Source organism: Cinclus cinclus, chromosome 2, assembly GCF_963662255.1.
Source record: "Cinclus cinclus chromosome 2, bCinCin1.1, whole genome shotgun sequence".
NCBI lineage: Eukaryota > Metazoa > Chordata > Aves > Passeriformes > Cinclidae > Cinclus > Cinclus cinclus.
The window spans coordinates 109,504,126-109,526,701 of record NC_085047.1 but is presented as its reverse complement, the minus strand read 5'-3'; the positions used below and the strand labels follow the sequence as shown (position 1 = coordinate 109,526,701).

The window sequence follows — 22,576 nt, the reverse complement described above, 5'->3', positions numbered from 1 at the left end:
AAAAAAACAAAAACAAAATACAGTGGTGCCCAGTGTGAGGATCAAACACATGACCTTCAGATTATTTTGCTGAATACCCCCCGTTCACAGCCCTTTCGCAGCAAGACACAATATTTCAAAATATACCAGTGCTGCTGGGCACCCTGCAATACATACCTCCTGTACCTTCTGAACAACTTGTAAGCCAAGATGCTTTCCAAGATCCTTTTAAAAATCTTAAACAAATTACACCTGAAAAGTCATGAATGATTCCAGTGAAGTGTGTCTTCGGGGGGCGGGGCAATCTTTATTTTCTGAGAACAGCAGCTGTTATTTGCATCCTAAGGGAACAAGCAACCCTTCTGCGCTTTTTGGGAAAGCAGAATCCTGTCTAATTTTAGATACTGTTGTTCACCTCATGAAGCTAAAGGAAATTTAATTTCATGCTGAATAAGGTAGCTAAACACAGACCATATTTCAAAGCACAGCAGCACCCACAAAAAAAAAAAAAACCCAAACACAAAACCCCCCAAACCAAGGACTTATTTCTTGTCCAGAATATCACTTTACTGCCGACTCAGGACAGATACATCAAGCTATTCTTAACCAGCCTGGTCACAGCCTTATTTCTTCAACAACAAAGCAGAATTTAAGTTTCTGGATGCTCAGGAACTGCATCTTGCAGCATTTTCAGTATTTTGCAAGCAAAGCCACAGGATTTCCCTTGCACAGTGTCCTGACAAGAGCTCTGAGAGTGCAAGAGCTGCCTGACATGCAAACCAGGCATGCTGCAGGCAGCCAACACAGTGTGCAGGTATCCACAGTGTGAATCCCCTCTATGCTTGTGGTTGCTTTATTTCTTTGATAACTGATGGTCCCCACCCTACTTAGATTAACCTCTTCATTATCCCTTCTTCCAGTGCCTCCACTCGCAGGGGAGACCCCAGCCCGCAGCACCAATGCACTCAAGAGATGCAGTGCTGGTTTCTAGCAACCATTCTCTCTCTCCTGCTCTTGTTTCACGGGTGAGCAGCAGCTCTGAATGCTTGTCTTCCCTTCAGACACTTAATTGCTTGATGTATTGAGAAACTACCTCTTAAAATTATTACGCAGCTCTCTATCACTAGATCTCCATCTCCCAGCATCAAAACCTGTCATGCACAATCAAGCCAAAGGAATCTTTATTTGTGGCATCACAATGAAAGAAGTAAGAACCCTATAAATTAAGAAAACTGCTCATATTGCTGTGAGTTTGGAATGGTTGGTATACTTTCTGTCTCAGCCTTTCTTCTTTAGAGCTAAACCCACTTTTTCCAGACCTGCCTGCTACAGATTTTCCACCAGTACCTCCAATGAGGAAATCATTCAGTCCTTGCTCAAAAGCCCAGCTTTATCTCAGGTTCTGAACCTAACTGTGATAAAAAAGGAAATAACCTTTAGTGTGGTTTTGAAATCAGTGCAAATGCAGTTAATATTTAAGTAAGAAAACCTCATTAAGTAAATCTCTGCCTAGAAATCCAACCTGTTGTGATTCTCCTTTTCCAATCCCCCTCCCTACCTCCCCTCTAAGCTAGCAGAGCCAGCTAGAATGATCAGAATGAACATGCACAGCAGTTGGTGTTTGGTGCACAAAACAGTCCCTCCACTCCCAAACCACTTCCATTCCTGAGGGCTCTGACAAGATTCTGGCTATGCCAGGTATCTGCTTAGCACCAATCTCAAGGTCAAATTTTTTTTTAAGATCTGCTTCTCGCAGAAAATTATGAGTTTGCTCTACCAAAGGTAACTTGAAATCCAATCATCTTCACTACACAGAGAAATACAGGGGTGTCAAGTGAGAGAAAGGAATGGAGCCCCCTTGGAAAGAATCACAGCGACCGCTGAAATATTAATGAAGCTTTTTATTTGAGAGAGTCTAAAAAGGACTTTGAATAATGCATTGCAAGCAATGGTACATCAGCACTGGCTTTTTTATCCAAGAGGCAGCTGGCATTTTAAAAATAGACAACTTCCAACTTGATGGGGGTAGCTCACCAGCAGAGGAAATTATCCAGTAATGTACCATCATTTAAGAGAACAAAGCAGACAAACAAGCAGAGCACAAAGAAAGTTCATTAGTGCAAATGCTCTGAAGCAGTCCTCTTCTCTCAACTCAGTCTTGCTCACCATAAGCTCAACTTCACTATTGTTGGGTGTCTCAACATACTCTGTCCCTTAATGTCACCAGAAAAGTCTCTTTAAGCTACTCCACAATGGACATGATCTGACAAAGATCTAATGATTTGCACCTGTAAACAAAAGAGATGCTCTGTCCCACCCAGGCAACTCATTCATTTCCAAAACTCTGATTTTAAAATAGGATTATTAGTGATACTGGCTTTTTAATTCAGTAGAAGAAAATGAAGTGGGAGGAAATGGAATTTTGATAGGAATGGAAAGTAAGACCCTTGAAGCTTGCTCTCCTGCACAGCTGACTGGAGATGTGGAACCCCTTTGCTTTAGGATTGCACTGAAGGCCCCTGTCCCACTGTACAAACACCTTCAGCACATGGAACAGACACATGGGGTGCAGCCAGTGAAGTGCTTGGCTTGCTGGGGGGTTCAGTGTTCACACTCATTAACAACAATGTGACTGATGAACAAAGATGTGGCTGTAGCTGGCTTTGTGATGAGTCCCCCTGAAGGTGACAAAAGTTCCTCCAGCCAGAGATGTTTCCTAAGTATCCTTGATATGAGCTCCTTTTTCCTGCACAAGAAATTTTAAAATACAGCCATACAGGCATATCCAAAGGTATGGGGCTGGATTCAAGGCACAGGTGCCTTGTAGTCACAATGTTCATGGCCAATGCCATTGGCACCATTGATTTGTTGGTGAAAACACTGTGAATCTTGATGCCACCAAGTGGAACAACATTAGGAAGCTGTTTGGGAAAGGGATTGATAGGAGTTTTGCATCCACACAACTGGAAACTTGCCTCCCTGCCCCTCAGTGCCATGCTGCCTCCCTTCCCTCCAGCCCCTCTGGTTCTGCTGCAGAGACTAACCCGCAGATAAATGGGTTTTATGCCATGAGGGCAAGCTGAAAAGAAGAACAGGGATGTCTTCCCCTACCCATTTCCCGGGGTTCTTCTATCCCAAGACAACCCCTGAGATGCACGAATCTCACAAACTATCCTGCCCCCACACCATTTCCCCCTCTGCCTCCCTCCACCAAAGAGTGGGGTCAATGGGGCAGCAGCTCCTCATGGGGGAGCCAAAGGGGGAGCAGAGAGGGGCATGAATAGGCCCCACAGTGAAGCACCAAACCCAATGATACAGAAGTGAAATGGCCCAGAAAGCAAGTGAACAGAGCCATAAAACAGAATGCCCTGCAGCTTTATCTCCTCTTTCACCTTCACTTATTTGACTGGCCAACAACTGACTGGCTGGTTGGTTGCCTCAATTACCTGTTTCCCTTTGCCCTACTCCATTAACTTCTGCCTTCCTTCTCCAAACATCCCCCTTCTCTCTTTCTGTTAGCTCATCCTTTCTGCTTTGGCATCTTTACCTGCACAACCAAATTTAGTCACTTGTTTGTGTGCACATTTCACACAGCTAGAAACAGGCAGCCATCAGCACCAACACCCACACCCACTCCTGGCAGGTGAAGCTGCCTGAAGGAAGAAAAGCCCAAAGACAATACAGGAGGAATTCCTACCCCAAAGGCATCACATGCTATTATGGCTTTAAGAGAAACCCTGAAAATGGCATTAGAGGGGTTGAGGGGCAGGGATCCCTGATGTAGCCTTGCTCCCACCCTGCACTGGGGATAAGCAAAGGGCTGCTGCTCCAGCAGAGTCACCTGGCACCTGAGACCAGCAGCATTCCCTGCCTGCTGCTGGAGGATAACACAGGAGCACACGAGGCAGCCCTGGCCTCAACCTGTTTGTTTTCAAAATGAGCTTTGCCTTGTCTGGGCACGGGGAGAGACGTTTGGATGCCACAAACACCACCGTGTGAGCTACACCACAGCCAGCCTGCCCACACCACCACCTCTGGGGAATACCTGGGTGGTGCTGCCAGTAATCACACAGTGAGTGAGAGTTCATCTATGCACAGGGAGACCGTGCTGTCTGGAGGGTTAGCTGTGACTGAGATGACAGGAGAGGCACCAGCATACAGAGGAGTGCAGCCCAGTTTGCACTCCTGACATCTCTGTAAGTACTGGTGCCTCATCTGATGCCATTCCCCCCTGCATCAGCACACACTACACCAAGGTGTATGCTTTTGCACCTCACTTCACACTTTTATTTTCCATTTTTTCACTTCTTCTCCCTTTTTAAAATGCAATGCAGCCTTTTTGTCCTTTTTTCTTCTTCTTCTTCTTCTTCTTTTCCCTGCACAATGCTGAATGAAGGAAAAACATCACCAACACACCTGAAGGGCAGAGCAGGAGGGTGTTCAGGGTGTGCAGGTTGTGCAATGCTGCTCAGGGCACAGGTGCTGATGAGGGCAGGGCAGCCAGCCACACTGAGCACACACAGTAAATAACTGCAGCCTCACTGGGAGACCATTACAAATCCCATATACAGCTGGCACAGGATGGATTTAGTGTGGTTGTGCTACTCAGCACTGGTATAAACCCTCCATGCCCCGAAGCTGGATCCCCTTCCACTGCAGTGCAGCTGCCCCTCTCTTGTTTTAGCAATTCCCAAGAGGCAGATCCCTCCCAAAACGCTGAACAAGGACAAAAGCACAGGGAAAACAGCCTGCAAGTGAGAGCTTGGATCCCCAGACTGTACCACAGCCTAAAAGTCCCAGCATCTGGACTTCTGACAAGCTAGGCAGAGATTCAAATAGAGGGAGCCCTCAAAGGGGAAGGCAAGTTTTTCTAAACCAACCCAAAAACATGTGGTAAACCTTTAAACTGGGAGGTGGAGGAGAAGAATAACAAAAAGAGAGTTCATCATTTTTTTTAAAAAAGGAAAAGGGGAAGCGCAAGAGCACACGGTGTTTAGGATGAGGCATTCCCTGTGGAGCAGGTCATAAAATCAGAGGAACCTGCTGGTTAGCCAAAGAGAAGTAATAAAAATGGGATAACTGTTTCTGCTAGAAGCATCAGAAGCAGGGTGAACTCTGGACTTTGGGATTACGTCCAGGATGTTAAATATTGTTCCTGTTGCTACCTTTCAGGTTAGATATATGCACAAATACATTTTATCATTAAGTGTTTCAAGACAAACTGTTCACTATTTGTCTTCTACTCCTAGTAACACTGGCGGGTCTGTCAGGAGCAAAGACATATGAAACTTCAGTAGTGTGATACCTGTGAGCAACTATGTCCCTTCATAAAGAGGATCTCAAAACAAACAATGCTATAGTTTTTCTTCATTCAAATACCAACATCTTCAGGTTAAGTTACCTAAATTCCTCCACCTTTTCTATAAGAATCATCTTTCACATATTGTTTGCTGTAACAGAAAGCACAGCAAAATCTTCTGTTGTCTCTACAGGCCTCCTCACCTTCTCTGACCAATTTGAAATATTAATGTGAAAATCCACATCTTCCTAGAACAGGATCCAAGTATAAATATTTGCATTTTACAGCCATTCTGTGGTTTTCTTGCCAGTTTCAAAGTCAGGTAAAAAATTCATGGTTCATTGTAACAGTGAGCCAGAGACAAGGCCAGCAATGGATAGTGACATTCTCCTTCCTAAGGTAATGAAGTGCCTTTTCCTCTAGCAGTGCCTGCCAATCCCATACAAATGGAACCTGCCAATTTCTATCATCTGTCTGCAAGACTGATTTATGAGGTCAGAGTATTATGATAAAGATCCTTTTGCCTGTTGACTTGTGACATACACACAGATCTTTGAAAAGTAAGAGAAAGGTTCCCCATTTAAACTCTGGTGTGAAGTGTTGGGAGAAAGGTGGCGGTTAACTCTGGAATCTCTGTAAGTTCTACAGCCCTTACATAATTTCTTAGGTAACTTGTCATGTCCATCAAGAAGAAATTTTATGCATAGCAGCCTGTGTATGAGTAGCAGCCAAACCAGTCTATGGAATAAAAGGGGAAGCAACTTCCTCACCATCCAGCTCCTGATCTCACCCCTGCAACAAGGGGGGAAAGAGCAGATTCCTCCTGCTATAGAAAGACCTGACCTGGACCAAATCCATTTGTTAGTGGCTTTCCACCCTCTCCTTTTTCATCAAGCCACTAACAAATTAATGGGTTATTTCTCAAGAACAGAGCTTAATGAAGGGAAGTGCAAGGGAGAGTTATCATTAAATACTTTGATCCCTTCAGCAGCTTATGTACAAAAGCAGGTGCTCCCTCCTTTGCTGCTCTCCAAAAGGAATGCCATGGGACTCCACTCCTGAGCTAACAGGGAACAGGAGAACCAGAGAATACCCAGCTGCCACCTCCATCAAGAGTTAATGCATTTGACTGTACTGCACAGTCAGGTATTCCATGTCTCCTGGAGAAACTGAGGATAAACTCTCTTTCCTTCCCTTGAATGACCAGCAAGGTGTTTCTAGTCCTGTCTCCACACACAAGGTTGTTGGTGAAAAAGCTTTTAAGTGAATGCAGAATCTGGCTTTACCCTAGACCCAAGAAAGTTTGTGTACATGGACCAGAGGGAGAGGAGGAATTTTTACCACCTTACTTGGCTTACTCTTCTCTCCCAGGGCATTTTAGAGGCATTTCTCATGGATTCTTTTCCTGATGCATGGCCAACATTTTCTGCTTATGTTCAAAAGACACACATCAAGACAGCAGGAACCACGGTCAACACAGTGATGCAGCACAAGAAAAGTGCAAAATTCATAAGGCGAGAGACAAAGAGATTTGTGAAACAAACCCTTCCAGGCCAGGCTGACAAGAAGGATCTTCCCCTTGCCCAGCTGCCCAAGGATAAGAGCATATCTTGACAAAATTGCCTTAGGTTATCTTCCTAAGATCTTCCACATCATTCTCTGGGTAGCTGTAATGTGTTTTGCCTACTACAGATTATTATCCTGCTGGTGAGAATAGAAGTCAGAGGGTGGTGAGGCACTGGAAGAGTTTGCCCAGAGAAACTGTGGTTGCCTCAGTCCTGGAAGAGTTCAAGGCCAGGCTGGGTGGAGTTTTGAGCAACCTGGTCTAGCAGGTGGCATCCCTGCCCTTGGTGGGGGATTGGAACCAGAGGATCTTTCAGGTTCCTTCCAGTCCAAACCATTCTGTGATTCTATGACTGCATCATCCCAGGACTGACACAAGCTCTAGCTGCCTTATACAAAGCAAGGACTGCTTAGCCTCTGTCCATGCAGGGGAAAGAAAATTATTTAAATGTGAGAACCAAATGAAATGTTACCTTCTCAACTGAAAGCTTCTAGGACAGAAACAACAACAAAAAGAAAAAAAAACCAAACCAAACAAACAAAAAAACCCCCAAAAAACTACAAAAAACACATACACAAAAAACCCCACGAAGTAATTAATTTCCCATGACTGTCTGATAATGAATTTTTCAGTAATAAGTTTCTCACATATTTATTCATGTTGTGCTTTAGTGTCAAGAAGACAGGTACCAATATAGACCCTTAGAGTCCTCTGAAAGGCCTGATATGCCAAATCTTAATCACATCTGTGATCTCTTGGCCTTTTCCTGCTGGCACCTGGACAAACATCCACAATAATACAGTACACAAAGCCAAGGTGGCTGTGGCTAAGCCCTGGCCACCTTAGCAGAATCAACGTTTGGCCTCCACAGACTGTGTTTAAGATCACAGCTTTCCTGATTCATGCTTCTTCCCTGCCCCCTTGGAGATGTGCCCACTGCTACAGATGAAAACCAGGTCAAAGCATAGGGGATGCTGCCAGCCCAGCAGGAGGAAGAAACTTTCCCAGAAGATGAGCTCTGCAAGGCAGCCACTATCTGACACATCTCCCTCTCCTCTTTGGCCTTTTGTGTATCATGGTACCCAAGTATTTTAGGGCTAGAGCAAGCTAGAGGGGGAAATACTGGCAAACCATCTAAGGTTAATTCTGGTTTTCTTCCTTCAGTTTTGCACTAGTTACTCCATTTTCAGGCCATCTTGTGGTAGAGTACACATGGAAGCAAGATTACATCATGGACCTGGCTGCTCTCTTCTGTGTATTTTCTCACACAGTACTTTTGATTACAGGATAAGAGAGAAAACAAAAACAAAAAACACCACCCTAGCAAGCAGAGTGATTTTATCCAAGAAGAGGTATAATTTCAATATTATTGATTTAGCCCAACATGAACTTGATTTTCACATATGCCAAGACTTGGAACAGAGAATACCAAAAATCGGATCTCCACAATTCCAGTGCCAGCTGTGCTTCCTCCTGGGAAGCATTCATGATGCAATCCAAAACACATATGTAGACAGCACTGGCTCCTACCCCTGTGATCCTTCCTGTCCTCACTAGCATGGGCCATCTGTTACTGCTTAGCAGGCAGCTCCACTAGACACTTGATTGGTACGACTTGCATGAAAAGTATGAAATAAACTGCCAGGAAAAATGGCATTAAGAAGTCTTTCCTAAGCAATTTACCATTTGAAAAGTGCAATTTAAACTGCACCACATAAGGTGATAAAAGAAAACAAAGCATGAACTAAGCCATAGAGCAATCTCTATCCCTACATGATACCCACTCAGGGGGAAGGAGAAGTGGGAAACAGAAATCATGCTGTGGCTAACCTGAAAATTCTCTCTGCCTAAAAGCAGCATGGTCCAGGAATGCCACAGAAATTAATTACCTTCTGCTGAGTCCCTGCTGAGCCCTTTGCCCTCTTGTTCACCAAGCCATAGGAGAGGATAAGAACAAAACAGTGACTGCTCTAAGCAATTCTGCTCTGCTCTGCTGTCAGCCTGACCAGCTGGGCAATAGCCATTACAAGGAATTTTAGATAGAACTGCACAGGGCCATCAGAAGAAAACCAGCCTGTCATTCACCCACTCAGATTCAAGATACACGCTAGGATGAATGATCACATCTTTCCATGAGCTGTCACCGCCTACACCCACCAAACACCAAAATACACCTTAATCCAGGCTAGTGAAAAGCCTTAATTTAACTCTGACACAAAACCAAGAGCAGCCAGCATTCATTTCTTCCAGAAGGGTCTCACTGAAGTGTGGGAGAAAGCACAAGCTACAAAATAGGCTCTCAGCATGAACAAACTCCCTTCTACTTGAAGAAATCCCCGAAGTAAAAGTTTCCTCCAAGCAGTAAGTTACCTGATATCCTTTTCCTTATAACATGTTCTAGCCTTAAATGACAGCTTGGGCAGCCCCCACTGTCCCTCCCAGCACAGCCTCTGCCCCAGTAGGTGCTCATGCTCTCTTCCTGTGCTAAAGCAGAGTCCTGAGAGCTGCATCCCCACACAGATTGTTCTTTCTAGCTGCCCAATTACAACTCATCCAAAAAAACAAAAAAAAAAAAAAAAAAAAAAGGGAAAGAAAAAAAAACCCTGCTAATAACTCTTTGCAGCTGTCATAATATCCACTGCATGAACAAACCAGAGAGAAACCCTTCTTGAGCTAAGAAGTCAGTCTGGTTCCTAGAAGTACTTGACAATCCCAGAACTCCAACATTAGCAAAATCTTTCTCTGCCTCTTCCTGTCTGCAACAGGGTAAAAGTAAGCCAACCACCTTCTTCTGGAGGTCACCACTTAAACCTGATCCTGCTTGCCACACTTGGAACATACCATGGAGATAACAGATCGCTGGCACTCAGCACAAAGAGGATGAGGACATTCCTAAGCAAGGACACCAAGACTCCTCTCCATGGGGAAGTGTGTCAACATGCTTGTGCCCCAGTCAAATCATCTTCCAAAATAAAGGTGGATATCCATCTACAGAAATGTGCAGTTCTTTACCTGAGGAAAAAAATCCCCCTTATATCCTGCATGACAGGATTTTTCTTGCCCCACAAAAAGGGAAGTCAGGAAAGTTGTGTGGCTCATCCCCAGCTGTGGAAGCCCACTCCCCTTGGGGCTTGCTCTCATGCACCAGCAGCTCTGCTCCCTCTCCCAAGATATTGGGCAGCCTGGAAGGTTTTTTCAGAGAATTGTCTATGCAGCTCCAGAATAAAGAAGCACCATGGTGTATCAATTTCACAGCTCAGATACAGCCAGCTGCTCCATCATAATCTGTCCTCACAAGTAGTATACATCACATTTCTCAGATGCATTCCATGCTCTACAAGCAACCTCAGGTAACCCAAATTTTTATTTCAGCTTGCTACTCATGCAACTGAAGTAAGATGTCAAAATGAATGCTACAACATAATAATTATTACAGTTAGGGACTTAAAATAACTAACTCACAGCTGTGCCACATCTTAGACATATTGCCTGACTTGCATCAGTGGCTCTGTCTTATCAAATGGACATGCTAACTATTATGTTTAAGGACTACCACTGGTAAATAAATCCAAAGGTTCAGTGTTGCCATAAGTAATTACACAATGCTTCTTAAGAAAAGAGAAAATATAACATACAGCTATCAGTATTGTAAAAAAATCCCATCTTATCAACATACAGGGTGCAGCCAGGGCCTGTTTTTTTTTTTAATTTAATCCAAACAACATGCACTCTGCCATGCCCTCTGATGCCAGCCATAATAAGTCAGCATTTACTCATCCACCAGCTGATTCATGGGGTCTTGCACTGCATCATGACATCAACACAGAGATAAGTCTTTTGCTCTTGTATTCTTTTAGTTTAGGCTTTGTTTTCCTAGAAGCTGCAAAATTTTAAACAGAATTTTACCTCTCTTAAGGTCCATCTAAGCTTCAGTGGGACCACCACACCAGAGGATCACATATCTTCTTGTAAAATGACAGTGTGCTGCAAAACCACGGGTAACCAAAGCAAATCTAGAGACCAGAGGCAGAATTTAACTTGACAGAGGAAGGGGAAGAAAGTTTATCCTGTTGAGATATGAATGAATAATAAGCCCTCCCAACCACATGTCCATGGGAATTCTGTGGAATACAACGAGCCAGAGTAACTGTCTGTTTCACTGAACATGAATATTAAGCACGGGTGAGTTTCAAAAACCATTGTCTGTCTGCATAAGACAGTTTGGTCATGTTTGCTTCCCACTGAATTTAGGCAGAGCAAGATGATGTTGTAAGACATTTTACACCTTTCATATGGACCAAGCTGAGTCCACCCACATGTGCCCAGCAACCAGAGCTGATGTGATTCTTCTTGAAATGTCTTTTTATTTCATATTCTTTTGCTTACCAGTATTGCACAACATACAATGTAGAGTAAGTGTGTTTTCAAAAATGGGAATTTTAGTGCCATATAGACTTGGGCTTGGGACACTACTGATAAGCTGGCTAAATGGTACTAGAAGAAAAACTGGGTAATTTTCTGCTCCTCACTGATGAGGTGGCTCTTATATAATTAATAACTTGATTGATTGCCTAAGAGCTAAGACTTAGCACTAAATTCTTCTCTATATCCTTCAGATTTAGAGGTCTGAAATCTTAAATATTTTTCATATTCAATAATGCTGGAAAAAATAGGAATTAATTTTGGTCTAACACCTGGTATGACACTGGAAATTAAATTAAGAGAAGAAATCAACTAAGTGGTTGTGGTTCAGTTCTATTCTTCATAATTTGGGGATTGCATTGCTCTAGGAAACAACCAAGCTCCTTGCTTTAATACTGGATATTCTTCATGGCACAGGATTAATCCTGTCTGGTCCCCCAGCAACCTGAGGTCAGTGAGCAGGAGGGAACGGAACACATTAAATCTGATACTTCTGTTAAAAAATAGCTATGGTGCAGCATGCTCAGGTTTCTGTACAACAGGAACCAGGTTTGTTTTGTATTAAAGTATTACATGCATATCATGCCAGCTCACAGAAGCTGAAGCAACTTTTCCATATCATTCTGATCAATTCCATGAGATGAAAATTCTCTCTACCACAGACATACCTATTTTGAGTACAACCATTTTGTCACAAAGCAACTAGCTGCTGCTTACAAAACACTAAAGTCCTGGGAGTGGGAGGTTTTATTTTTGTTGCTGGTTTTGGTTGAAAATTACACAAGTGCTGGATGAAATGCTGTTTATTACCACACTGGCTGGTCCAGCACATCTCCTGCAGTTTGCAATTTCACTGGCTGGTGAGCACAGAGGGAGACCCCACCCCACACCTGCCTGGCAGTGCTCTCCTGCTGGCCAGGAGCCTGCTGGCTGTCCCCTGGCTGTGGCAGGGACCACCTCGGATGGGACAAGGACCAATGGCCCCTTCTTGCCCATCTCTCTGGTGAGAATGCCAATAAACACAGCTGAGGGTGGGAGAAGTCAGTGCTGAGCAGGGCACAGAGGGCACTGAGCTGCCCTTTCCCATCCTGGGAGGATGCCCAGTAAAAGCATTGCTTGGAGGGTGGAGACCAATAGGGAAAGGTTTAAAAAAAGAGTGCTTTTTTTCTATAAGGTACTATTTATCTACAAGACCATGGGCAAAAGCAGCAGCTGCCCCATCCTGCCAGTGAAAGTTTTGCATGAGTGCTGTGAAAGCTGCACAGACATCCTGCACATATTCAGAAAATGCAGCAAGGTCCTGCTGCCTCCTAGAAAGGATTTTAGGTGTCCCAGTCCTACCTGCCATGACAGAAATAAACCTGTAAGGCTGTCTTCATGAACTACATTTTTTTTTCTTTTTAAATGGTGTGACCTTCTGTTGGGAAAATCCTGATTCAATCCCTCTGCATCAGCTCCTGTTTTGTGAGAACAGGAAGCAAGAAATCCACTGAGGAATGGCTTGTATGTTCCAGGAAATAAGAGGGAAACATTCCTGAAAGTCAGATCTCCAACATCTTGAGGTCCTGGTTCTTTCTTCTTATTCAGGAGGTTTTAGATCATACTTGAATAGAGTAAAACCAAAACCCTGAAGACTGCAGGTGCTGCACAGATGGCCAACAGGTTATTCTGGGACAAGAGAGATCAATTTAAGCCTCTAGATTATTTAACCCACACAATTTAACTTAGCAGTTTTCCTGAAGTATACTGGAAAGAAGAACTCAATTCCAGGTAACACTCAAGATGACCTCAACATTTACAAGCAACTGCACAGTGGATCAGCTTTAATTGTCTCAAAGATTCAGCTATACAAAAAAAGGAGCTCTAGCATAGCATCAATGACCTGAAAACAGAGGAAATTTGAAAAAAAAATAATCTCAATAACATGCAATAATATCAGCTGCTGGCTTCCTCTAAGACATTATTTTGCAGGTAAATTGAATCATGCTCTGTCTGCAATCAGTGCACGCCACAGTGCAATAAATGCTACATCCAGCATAGGGCAGCTGCACCAGAGAAAATGAACTCAGGCATAAGATGCAGCCATTACAAAGAGCATCAAGGTACTGAGGGTAACCTATCTGTATTTGTTTCCTTTCTTTGTTTTCAAAGGGAAACAGACATGCATTTAATTATGTTCCCATTCCAAGCCTAATTAGAGCCAGTTAGATGTTAAGTACTATTGAAGTAAAACAGGAGGATTGAATTCCTATCTGTTCTTCTGTTAATGCATACTTGGAAAGTGTCTTCTCTTCTATCCTAACCTGTTCTCCCAAGAATGAAAGGCACAACTTGCATGACACATTTCTGGTGTACTGTCTTTTGATTCAGTGGTGGCCACAGCAAGTTGTAAGAAAAATGCTTTGGGCAGGAGACTATTAGGGAAGACAATAAACCCCATCCTCCACTGCAGGAATCTGCAGCAATCCTCCATCTCAAATAGCTTTCGGAATTGACTTGGACATGTTTCCATAATCTGTTTACAATGTCCTCCACCTTTTCTTTGGTAGAGGTCACAGCAGAATATCTGGACAGTCCGAGCAAGCTCCACACTGCCCTGCACCTTTGTATTATCTTCAAGCATGGACAAAAAATCCCAGTGTAGGTGTGCATCCCTGCAGGCTGCATGGGCCCCAGGTCCCCATCTCTGCCACAGACTCTCACCTGTGGCTGGGCTCCAAGCTCCAGACACAACTTTGAAGCCTTGGTAATGCCCAGCTGGACTGATTCAACACATGCCATGACACAACCAAACGATGCCATAAACTGGCCTCAGTTTCAAGTCCAGATTAAAAAAAAAAAAAAAAAAAAAAAAGGAATTTCAGTGCTACCTGGCATATTCAGAAAAGTCTCTTTTTTTTGAAAACTTTTTTTTTTTTTTTAGAATTTCCCAAATCACTAAGCTTTTGTCAATGAGAAGACTACCTCCATCAAAAATATCAGGTTTTGATATAGCTCCTATTTACTTCCAGAAACATATAAAATGATCAAATTTTCCTATTCTTTTGCCAAAAAAATGCTAAAAGGACTTCTCCAAACACTTCAAAGTTACTACAAGATAGAGGCTAACCCATAAGAAACTCCATCCAAATGATGTTTTTAAAACTCATCAAATGACTAAGTCGGCATGGCCCAGCTGAATCTTCAGTTGCAGATGTACTCAGGTCCTTACAGTAAGAGTTTCTTGTGTGCTGAGTTGCTGGTGGCTTTCATGCAATTTGCTGTTCCTGTGCCCTGCATTCTCTGAAGCAGTGTCCATAACACAGTCAGGAACAAGATCCTGAGGAATTTGTCAGCTTCACTGGTATCTTCAGTCCTGTGGCAGCAGCAGGTCTGAGCTGATCATTTCTGTTCAGAGGCATTAAGGCACTGAGTGGTTATGTGGGTCAGATACCAAGGGCTTCCTCCTCTTTCCAGTTTTAGGGAAATGTAAGTGCTCCTCTTCCTATGATGTTTCATAGCCATAGAGGGTTTCACCCTCTCTTCTCCTCTCCTACTTCTCTGCATCATCTTTTAAGCATACCAATCTTTTCCTTAGGTCTGCTCTCAAGATCCAGAGGCTTCTGTAGATTAAGTCCATCACGTTATTATTCACCCCATCACATTCTCCTAGCAATTAAACTTTAAAAAGACCCTTTGTGAATATAAAACAAAAAAGTAACATTTCATTTTGATCCGTCCAAATCCACAATCAGCCCAAACCAAACCCAACCTTTTCTTCTCAAAGCTCTCAGCAAATATCTCCCAATAATAAAGGATGGCAAGACAGAATTTCAACCTTCTGCTCAGCCCAGACTGTTGGTGAATGTGGTGAATCCTGCCTGGCCTTTGGGAGAGGGTCACTGCCAGCATCACACAGTGACCAGCCACCAACTGAACTCAGCACAGCAATTCAGGGAGATGGGAAAAGCAAGAAACAGAGAGGGAAGGGGGGCTGCTTGCTTCTTTTAAATATTTTAATGCTACCCCCAGAAACACAGATGAAAAAAGCAAATCTGGAAAACATGTTGCAAAACACTATGTGGAAATTACAGCAAAATTCGTATTAACAACACTAACTTCCACTCTTTTATTACAGCTCCTGAAAATCCTGTGTCCTTCTCCCAGAGCTCAAAGAACCAGCTCAGCTATGAAGTAACAATAATCCAGCAAGACACAAGTGTGCCACGCTTCAGAGTCCCTTCAGTGCAAGGAAAATTCAAATGCTTCCCTCTCCTAACCCAGAACTGTAACAGACAGAACATTTCAACCATCTGCCCACCACCGTGAGAGAGAGCTAAGATGGAAAGAAGCCACGTGAAGGATCTCTTCTCTGAGAGATTATTAAATGCTAATTAACAGAGATGAGCCTAAAGAAGTAACATTATGCAAATAAAAATGGCCACACAATATCTGTCATCTGCTCCCCACAGTCGCTTCTGGAGTCTTGCATTTTATTCTTAAGATTCAGTTGCCAAGGTTTGCAAGGCACTGAGATCAACAGGGCTGCAAAGTGCAAATTTGGTGGCTGCAGAAGAGACCCAGCACTACAGCAAAGCCAGCATCTCTGTAACAAGCGTCACAGCGCTTAAACAGCATGTGAAAGATTGAAGGAGATGTTCCTGCTAGCTCACATGCACAAAGAGCCTTTCTAGATATTCATCTATTAACTCACTGGCACGTAAATTTGTAGGACAGTTGCAACAACAGAAGAAATGATGATAAAAATCCAGAGATGGAGACAACTAACGGTACCAGGTAACCTAATTTCCCTCCCTGACAGCACAGGGAATTGATAAATAGTCACAGAATCAGAGATAAAATCAGATTATTGGATCCATTTAAAATTCCCTTGGTTTACCTATGATAATTGCCTCCATTTCCTTGACAAGCAAGGCTGGAATGAACCAGCATCCAAGGACTCCACTGCTGTTTTCATGGAGAAGTGCTAACAAGGCCTCCCTAGCACCTTTCTCTAGGTTTTGTATTTCCCCTGTTTAGGCCACACAACAGGTTGCTCAGAGCACGAGGGAATGCTCAACAGCCAAATGTTTACTCCACGTACAGTGGCTCTACTCCACAGCCTCGTCCCTTTCCCTGTGACAAACAAGGGCTCGTGCCACTGCTTGCTTAGGAATTCACCCTGTGCCTTCCCAAATAGAACTGAAACAACTTCCAAGTCACCCCCTATCCCCCGTCACCAGGCCAAACTGACCCGTTCATGTGAAAATGTCACCAAATGTCTGTGCTCCAGAACTGCCCTAACACAAAGTCCAAGGTCAAGGGTTTGCACTTGCTAATATGCATTTAGCCAACTGCAAAGTCAATTATTCCATTGAATGAGGTGTAAAATGCTAATTTGCACCAAAACCACACAATTTCCAGATTGTGAAAATCCCAATCAAAACCCCATTAAACTAAGCCAAGCTGGGTACACATTCCAAAAGGAACTTAGAAAGCTGACTCTGGAGTTACGGTTTCAAACACCATCTAGCCTTTTTTTTGTTTGTTCTTTTTTTTTTTTTTTTTTTTTTAATCCAGGTATTTATTTAGCCAACAGAATTCACCTTGGGCTATGCTTACCATAAAACACCGTAATCTTTAATTTTTCATGTATATCATTATGAGAACAGAACAGGGAACAACTGACTTAAGGAAGCAACTGCATGACGTTTGTGCCTGAACAATGGAGCACTTCAAATCTGTCATGATGGGGGGTTAATGTGCATTTCTGGGAGCTTGGTTTTTGTTTCTTTTTTTCTTTTTTTTTATTTCAGGTAACTACATATGAGTAATAACACTTCTTTCTAAAAGTATAGCAATGTTGCCTTTGCAATCAAATGGAACCACCAAGAGACTGAGCAATCCAAGCCACATGGGAAAGCTAAAAATTTCCCAAAATATTTCCTTTAAAACCATCTGCTAACATATATTTTAAAAGAATTAAAAGAAACACAGACATGGTAAGAGGTATTAAAAAGACCAGAAACATGCAGGAACCAATGCAAAAGCACTGGAAAGAATATCTGGGAAGAAAACCAGTTATTTCAGCAACCCAGCTGGACACTTACAGGGGAGATGACTAATGCCACTCGTAACTCAAAGGGACACACAAATTTAATCCCACATTATAATGCAGCTCAGATGGCTGCATTTGAAGATGGGTCAGGAGTTGAGCCATAAATCTGTGCTCCAGAACAGGCTGCCACACTTGCTCTTTGTCTCGGTCATTTCCTGGAAAACAGCTTTGTGAGCCCCGGAATAGTGGGGGAGTTCTCCCTCCATCCCCCTGCCACAGGAGGAACTGCCTGTCCCAACAGCAGAGCCACTCCCAGCACCCACAGGTGACCTCCTTTTGGGGACTTCTGAGAAGATGGAAATGGGGGGGAACACTTCAAAGCACTCGCCAAGACTTTCCACACCTCCCTCCCACGCCAGAGGGGCACTGAGCCCACCACCCTCCATGGGGCCATCTCCAGACCCCCTGACCACACGAGTGACACCACATTCCCAGAGGAACCAGCTAAAAGAAGAGGAACCATATGAAACACGCAATTTCAACCTTTCTTTAAAATCACAGCCCTGGAACACCTGCCCCACCATTCTCCTGCACCTGCTGACTTCCAAGGGGTCACACCAGGATGCACAGGTCCATTCTCAAAGCAACAGAAACTCAGAAAACCTAACTACCACTAACTATGAGTAGCTACCTCAGTTCTGATTTTGTCACATAGCCAAAGACATGCTGAGTTCTAAGAACCTAACGTAGTCCCCAAAAATTTTGGAAGATGCTCTTCATATCAGTGACCCACCTTGGAACATTATCTAACTGGAACCTCTACTTACATGCTTTCATTACATTAACTGACAGCAAAGAAACCCAATTCCAGCAGGAAGCACTCACAAAGCACTCATTTGAGTGCTGAGTGTCTCACAGGGCCCAGGATCAGAAAGTAATCACTTTGCTACGGCGCCTATTTGGGGCACCAGCAAGCTTTCCATGGAAGACAAAACCCATTTTCCTCAGCCATAAAACTTTAAGGACAAGTGCATGCACCCTTAAAGCTCCCTCCCAAAACACATTGAGGCAGGCAGTTAATTTGGAAACAAAATAAATTTAGAAGGCTATAGTGAAATATTAATTATACACATGTTTTAAGAGTAAAGGTTACTTAAGTACTAGAGAAATACAAGATACTGAGGGGTGCTTCAAGGTTTCTCTCTCCTATAAAAAATTCACTTAGAATTCTAATCCAAAATTCATCTTCTCTTAAAAACAAGATAGGCTGTATCTCAGATTTCTATGCAAGCAATTTATGATACCCAAAAGAAAAAAATAAAAATAGCTAACAGCCAAGCAGAGCTTTTATCACCTTTTTTAATCTACTAGTTCCAAGCCAGATGCATTCGGTACAGAATTCTGATTAGGGAAAAAATGGCTGTTGAATTTTTATTACTACATCCCTTAAGGACCAAAAGCTGTAACCTTAGGCATTTAATGTGTTCTATGAATAACAAAACATGTGAGCACACAAAAAGCTTGTTATCTCTGTTTATGGAATTTTTTTTTACCATGTTGATACATTTACAGAAAGAAGTTGGCAAGTATGGTGAGGGGGAGGAGAAGAAGCTATCAAAATAACAAGTTACATTAAACAAAATCTATTTGGAAAGGAATAAGCTATGCAGTATGAAATTTGAATGAACTGTGTCTCCCCATTACGGTCAATATGCTCCCACGAAACCAGTGCAGCCTCATTTAATGCTTGTGCTAAAAGCCTTCACCTATATACACCTGTCACACAGATACAAATGCAATTCATATTTAACCCTGAAAAAAATCACTTGTTGGGGGAACATGCTGAATACACAGATTTTCTTATTTTATAAACAATGCGAAACACACAGAAGTCCTTCATGATGGTTCAGAACAGCTCACTGGATGCAAAGAAGCATCTTGTCCCCACTCCCTCACATCTGGAACCACCTGACCCAACAGGAAAAGAGCTGCCACCACACACCACCCTGCCACAGGACGAGTTTCTGCCCTGTGTTGTATTGCAACTCCATTGCCACAGCTAGAAAAGAACCCATACAAACTGCAGCTAAGCAACGCACAGCTTTCTCCTTCAGAAATCAGCTTGCAACCTCTCCAAAAAATGTGGGAAAGCCGTCAGAATAAAAATTTACAAACCAGCCATTTGTGGCGCTGGCATGATTTCCTTCTGGTATTTTGATCGGTCCAAGAAATAAATTTCTAAAATAGTTCCTCCAATAGAATCCTTCCCATATTTTCAGCTCTGAGAATTCACAAGGTCTCAAGTTGAATTACACTGACTCTGGAGCCAGCATCTTCTAAGATTACAAAAATCACCCCAGAAAATAATGAAAATATGGGGGGGGGGGGGGGGGGTGAGAAAAGTCCATGCATCCCTCAGCTCTCAAACTTGCCTGAAAAAAAGAAAATGAACATACAGCCAGAGCACACCATGTTTTTGCTCTCCTCATGGAAATAGCTGCATCCGGCTCCAATTTGTCCCAAATTGATTCAGAACCCAGAAAGGGGACAAAAATGTGAATTAGTTTTTGTTCTTCCTTTTAGCACAGAAGAACTGAAAAAGACTTAGAATCTGCTGTCAAATGCTCTGGACCTTTAGCAAATCCTTTGCAGTCTTCTCCCACTGAGACCTGCCTAGGTGTCCCTAGTCTGGTGCCTTGAGAAGCCAGATGCAAGAGCAGGAGTGATTATTCACTCTCCTTTGATCATGGCTGCAGGATTCTGTCTCCATCCATTGACCCCCTCCTTTTCCAGGCTCAAGGAAGAGGACAAACAGAGACTCCGGTGGCCATCGAATGTTAAGTAACTGGAAGACTGGGCCATGCCCTTGGAGAAGATCAGGACACACAGGAGCCTGACCCACAGTTCAGAGGAAAATAATTTGCAGCAGAGAGTCCCACCAGCACAGCTGTGTTGCTGGAGTCCAAACCAGAGCTCAGCTGTGTTATTTACCCTACGAGGTCCCAGCTGTCAACCTGGCCTGGCATCGTGACAGCCTACGGCACAAATGCCCTCAGCCAGCTGCTTGGCTCAGTGTACAATTCTCTCTTTTTAAATGAGATTAGCGTTGGTGAAATGTGCTAGCTCAACGGGCATGCTGATCTAAGCCCTCTGTTTATTCGGGCTACAGCAGATACAACGATCACTTAAAAAAAAAAAAAAGACACAATTTTAAAAGATGCCATGAATTTGCCTGAGCTCCTGCAGTTGCTCACTCATCACAGGACGAAGAGGGGTTTCTTACAGATCCGCTAAGAACAGAGGACTGGAAAGGATGAATGTTGAAAGTGTGGTAAGTATATAAACTTAGCCAACCCATCGCCTTGAGACTAATGTGAAGGATCTACTTGCCAATGAAAAACCCAACAGATGATTCTGGCTTCCTATCAGTGCCACCAAAATTATTTAAAAAGAACGGGGCGAGGGATATGTTGAAAATCGGGGGGGGTACGAGGGGGCCAATAACACCGAGGTACTGCCTTAAGTACGGATAAGCAAACTGTGTTTTGGTTATGCTTAAAAAAAATAAATAAAATGAAAGCCTATGAAGTTAAAGTTGAAACAGTTGAAGTCCTATGTTCTCTGTAAGGCTGTCAAACGCTATTGCCATGAATAAGCAATTCTTTGTTCAGAATGCCTTTTTAAGCAGAGAGATGAAGATTTGAGTCACTGTGTTTTTCAGAGCCACTTTCCCCAGCACAAAGCTACCAAACGGCCGGAGCACAACCAGCTCCCCTGGCTACGAGTGGACAAACGCGCCTGACTCAGTGCGCTCGTCCGCGAAGCGCGGAGCGGCTCTCTGACTGCACACAGCGGGGCCATTACCGCGTGTTGTCACCGTGTGCCATTAAAAGCTCTTTAACCTGCCGATCGCCGCCGCGATACGCGGCTCCTGCCGGGGATCTGCTGAGTAACAGGCCGGGGCGCTGCGAAAACCTCCAGCCCACGGGCTCGCCTGAGAAACGCGGCCGGGCTGCCTGTCAAGCAATCGCGGCAACTCAATTAATGCATCTGGGTCAGGAATATGGTTTGCGGGAGCCGGAGCCCGGTTACGAAACGCGGGCAGCGCGGGGCCGGGGCAGCCCCCGCAGGTGGCGGGGCTCGGGCGGCATCCCCCGCACCCCGCGGATGCGGCGGGAGCGGGGACACGGTCCGGATGGCCGGGGGGCGGCGGGGAGGGCACAGGCTATGCAGGCTCTCGGGGAGACCCCCGCAACTTTCCCCCGCGGGGGCTCAGGGGGATGTGCTCGCCGGGAGAGAAGGCAAAACCTATCATTTATAAATATATGTGTGTGTGTGTGTGTGTGTGTGTGTGTGTGTGTGTGTGTGTGTGCGCTCATCTACATATGCGTCCGTGCGTGCAGACCCATATTCCGACGGACATGCCCCCGTACCCGCTCGCCCAGCGGTGCCAGCCCGGCGGAGCCGCGCTGCGGAGCCCCCGGTGCCCCCCGCCCCGGGCAGGGCAGGTGGGGCCCGGGGAGTGCCGGGACGTGCCCATCGGTCCCCGTGTGCCCGCGCCGCGCCGCGCCGCACTCACCCAGAACACGAAGGAGTAGATGATGAGGAGGGTTTTCAGACACGTTATCACGGGTTTGGTCTCCATTCTCCTCGATGCCATAATACTGAGATCCCGGCTGCAGGCTGGGCGCGGGAGGAGGCGGAGGAGGAGGGAGGGAAGGGGGAGGGAGAAGGGAGCGGGGGGCGGAGGGAGGTGAGCTCAGCGCCCGGCGGCCGCGGCCGCGCTCACCGCGCCTCCTGCTGCTGCCGCCGCTGCCCGGGGACCCCCGCCCCGGGCCGGGGAGCGCAGGGCACAGGGCTCCGACATCATCTGCCGGGGGGCGGCCGCAGGGATGGCATTTACTGCAATGTCTCGTGGGGAAAGGGGGTTGAGGTTCCGAAAGATGAGGTGAAAGACGCCCCCCGGCCGCCCCCTTTTCTCGGAAGGTGCTCGGAGGCGTTGCTTGGGCTGCTCGGGGGCTTGGGGATGGAGGCACTGCATGGTCGGACCTGCAGAGGGAATTGCCCATACGGGAGAAAATACCTTTCAGTGACACGATTAAAATGTGTGTTCCTGCGCAAGCTTCAGAGGTCTGCAGACCGCAGCAGGGGCGAGTAGCGCCGGTTTGACGGTGCTCTGGTTACAGCCGCGCAGCGCGGCTGAGCCGGGCTGTACCTAAGAGCCGCAGCTCTGCACCGAATCCATTTGAGGGACCGGGGCTCCTGCAGCTCTCCG

The 22,576-nt window shown here is 44.8% G+C and overlaps 1 protein-coding gene across 1 annotated transcript in view; it reads right to left on the bottom strand.

Moving 5' to 3' along the window:
* Positions 1-21,961, bottom strand: part of TSPAN7 (tetraspanin 7) — an 82,483-nt gene extending 60,522 nt beyond the window's left edge. Inside the window, exon 1 of the mRNA XM_062515177.1 lies at positions 21,881-21,961. Within this exon, the coding sequence (XP_062371161.1) occupies positions 21,881-21,961 (81 nt within the window). The remainder of the gene's footprint in view (positions 1-21,880) is intronic.
* Positions 21,962-22,576: the final 615 nt, after the last annotated feature.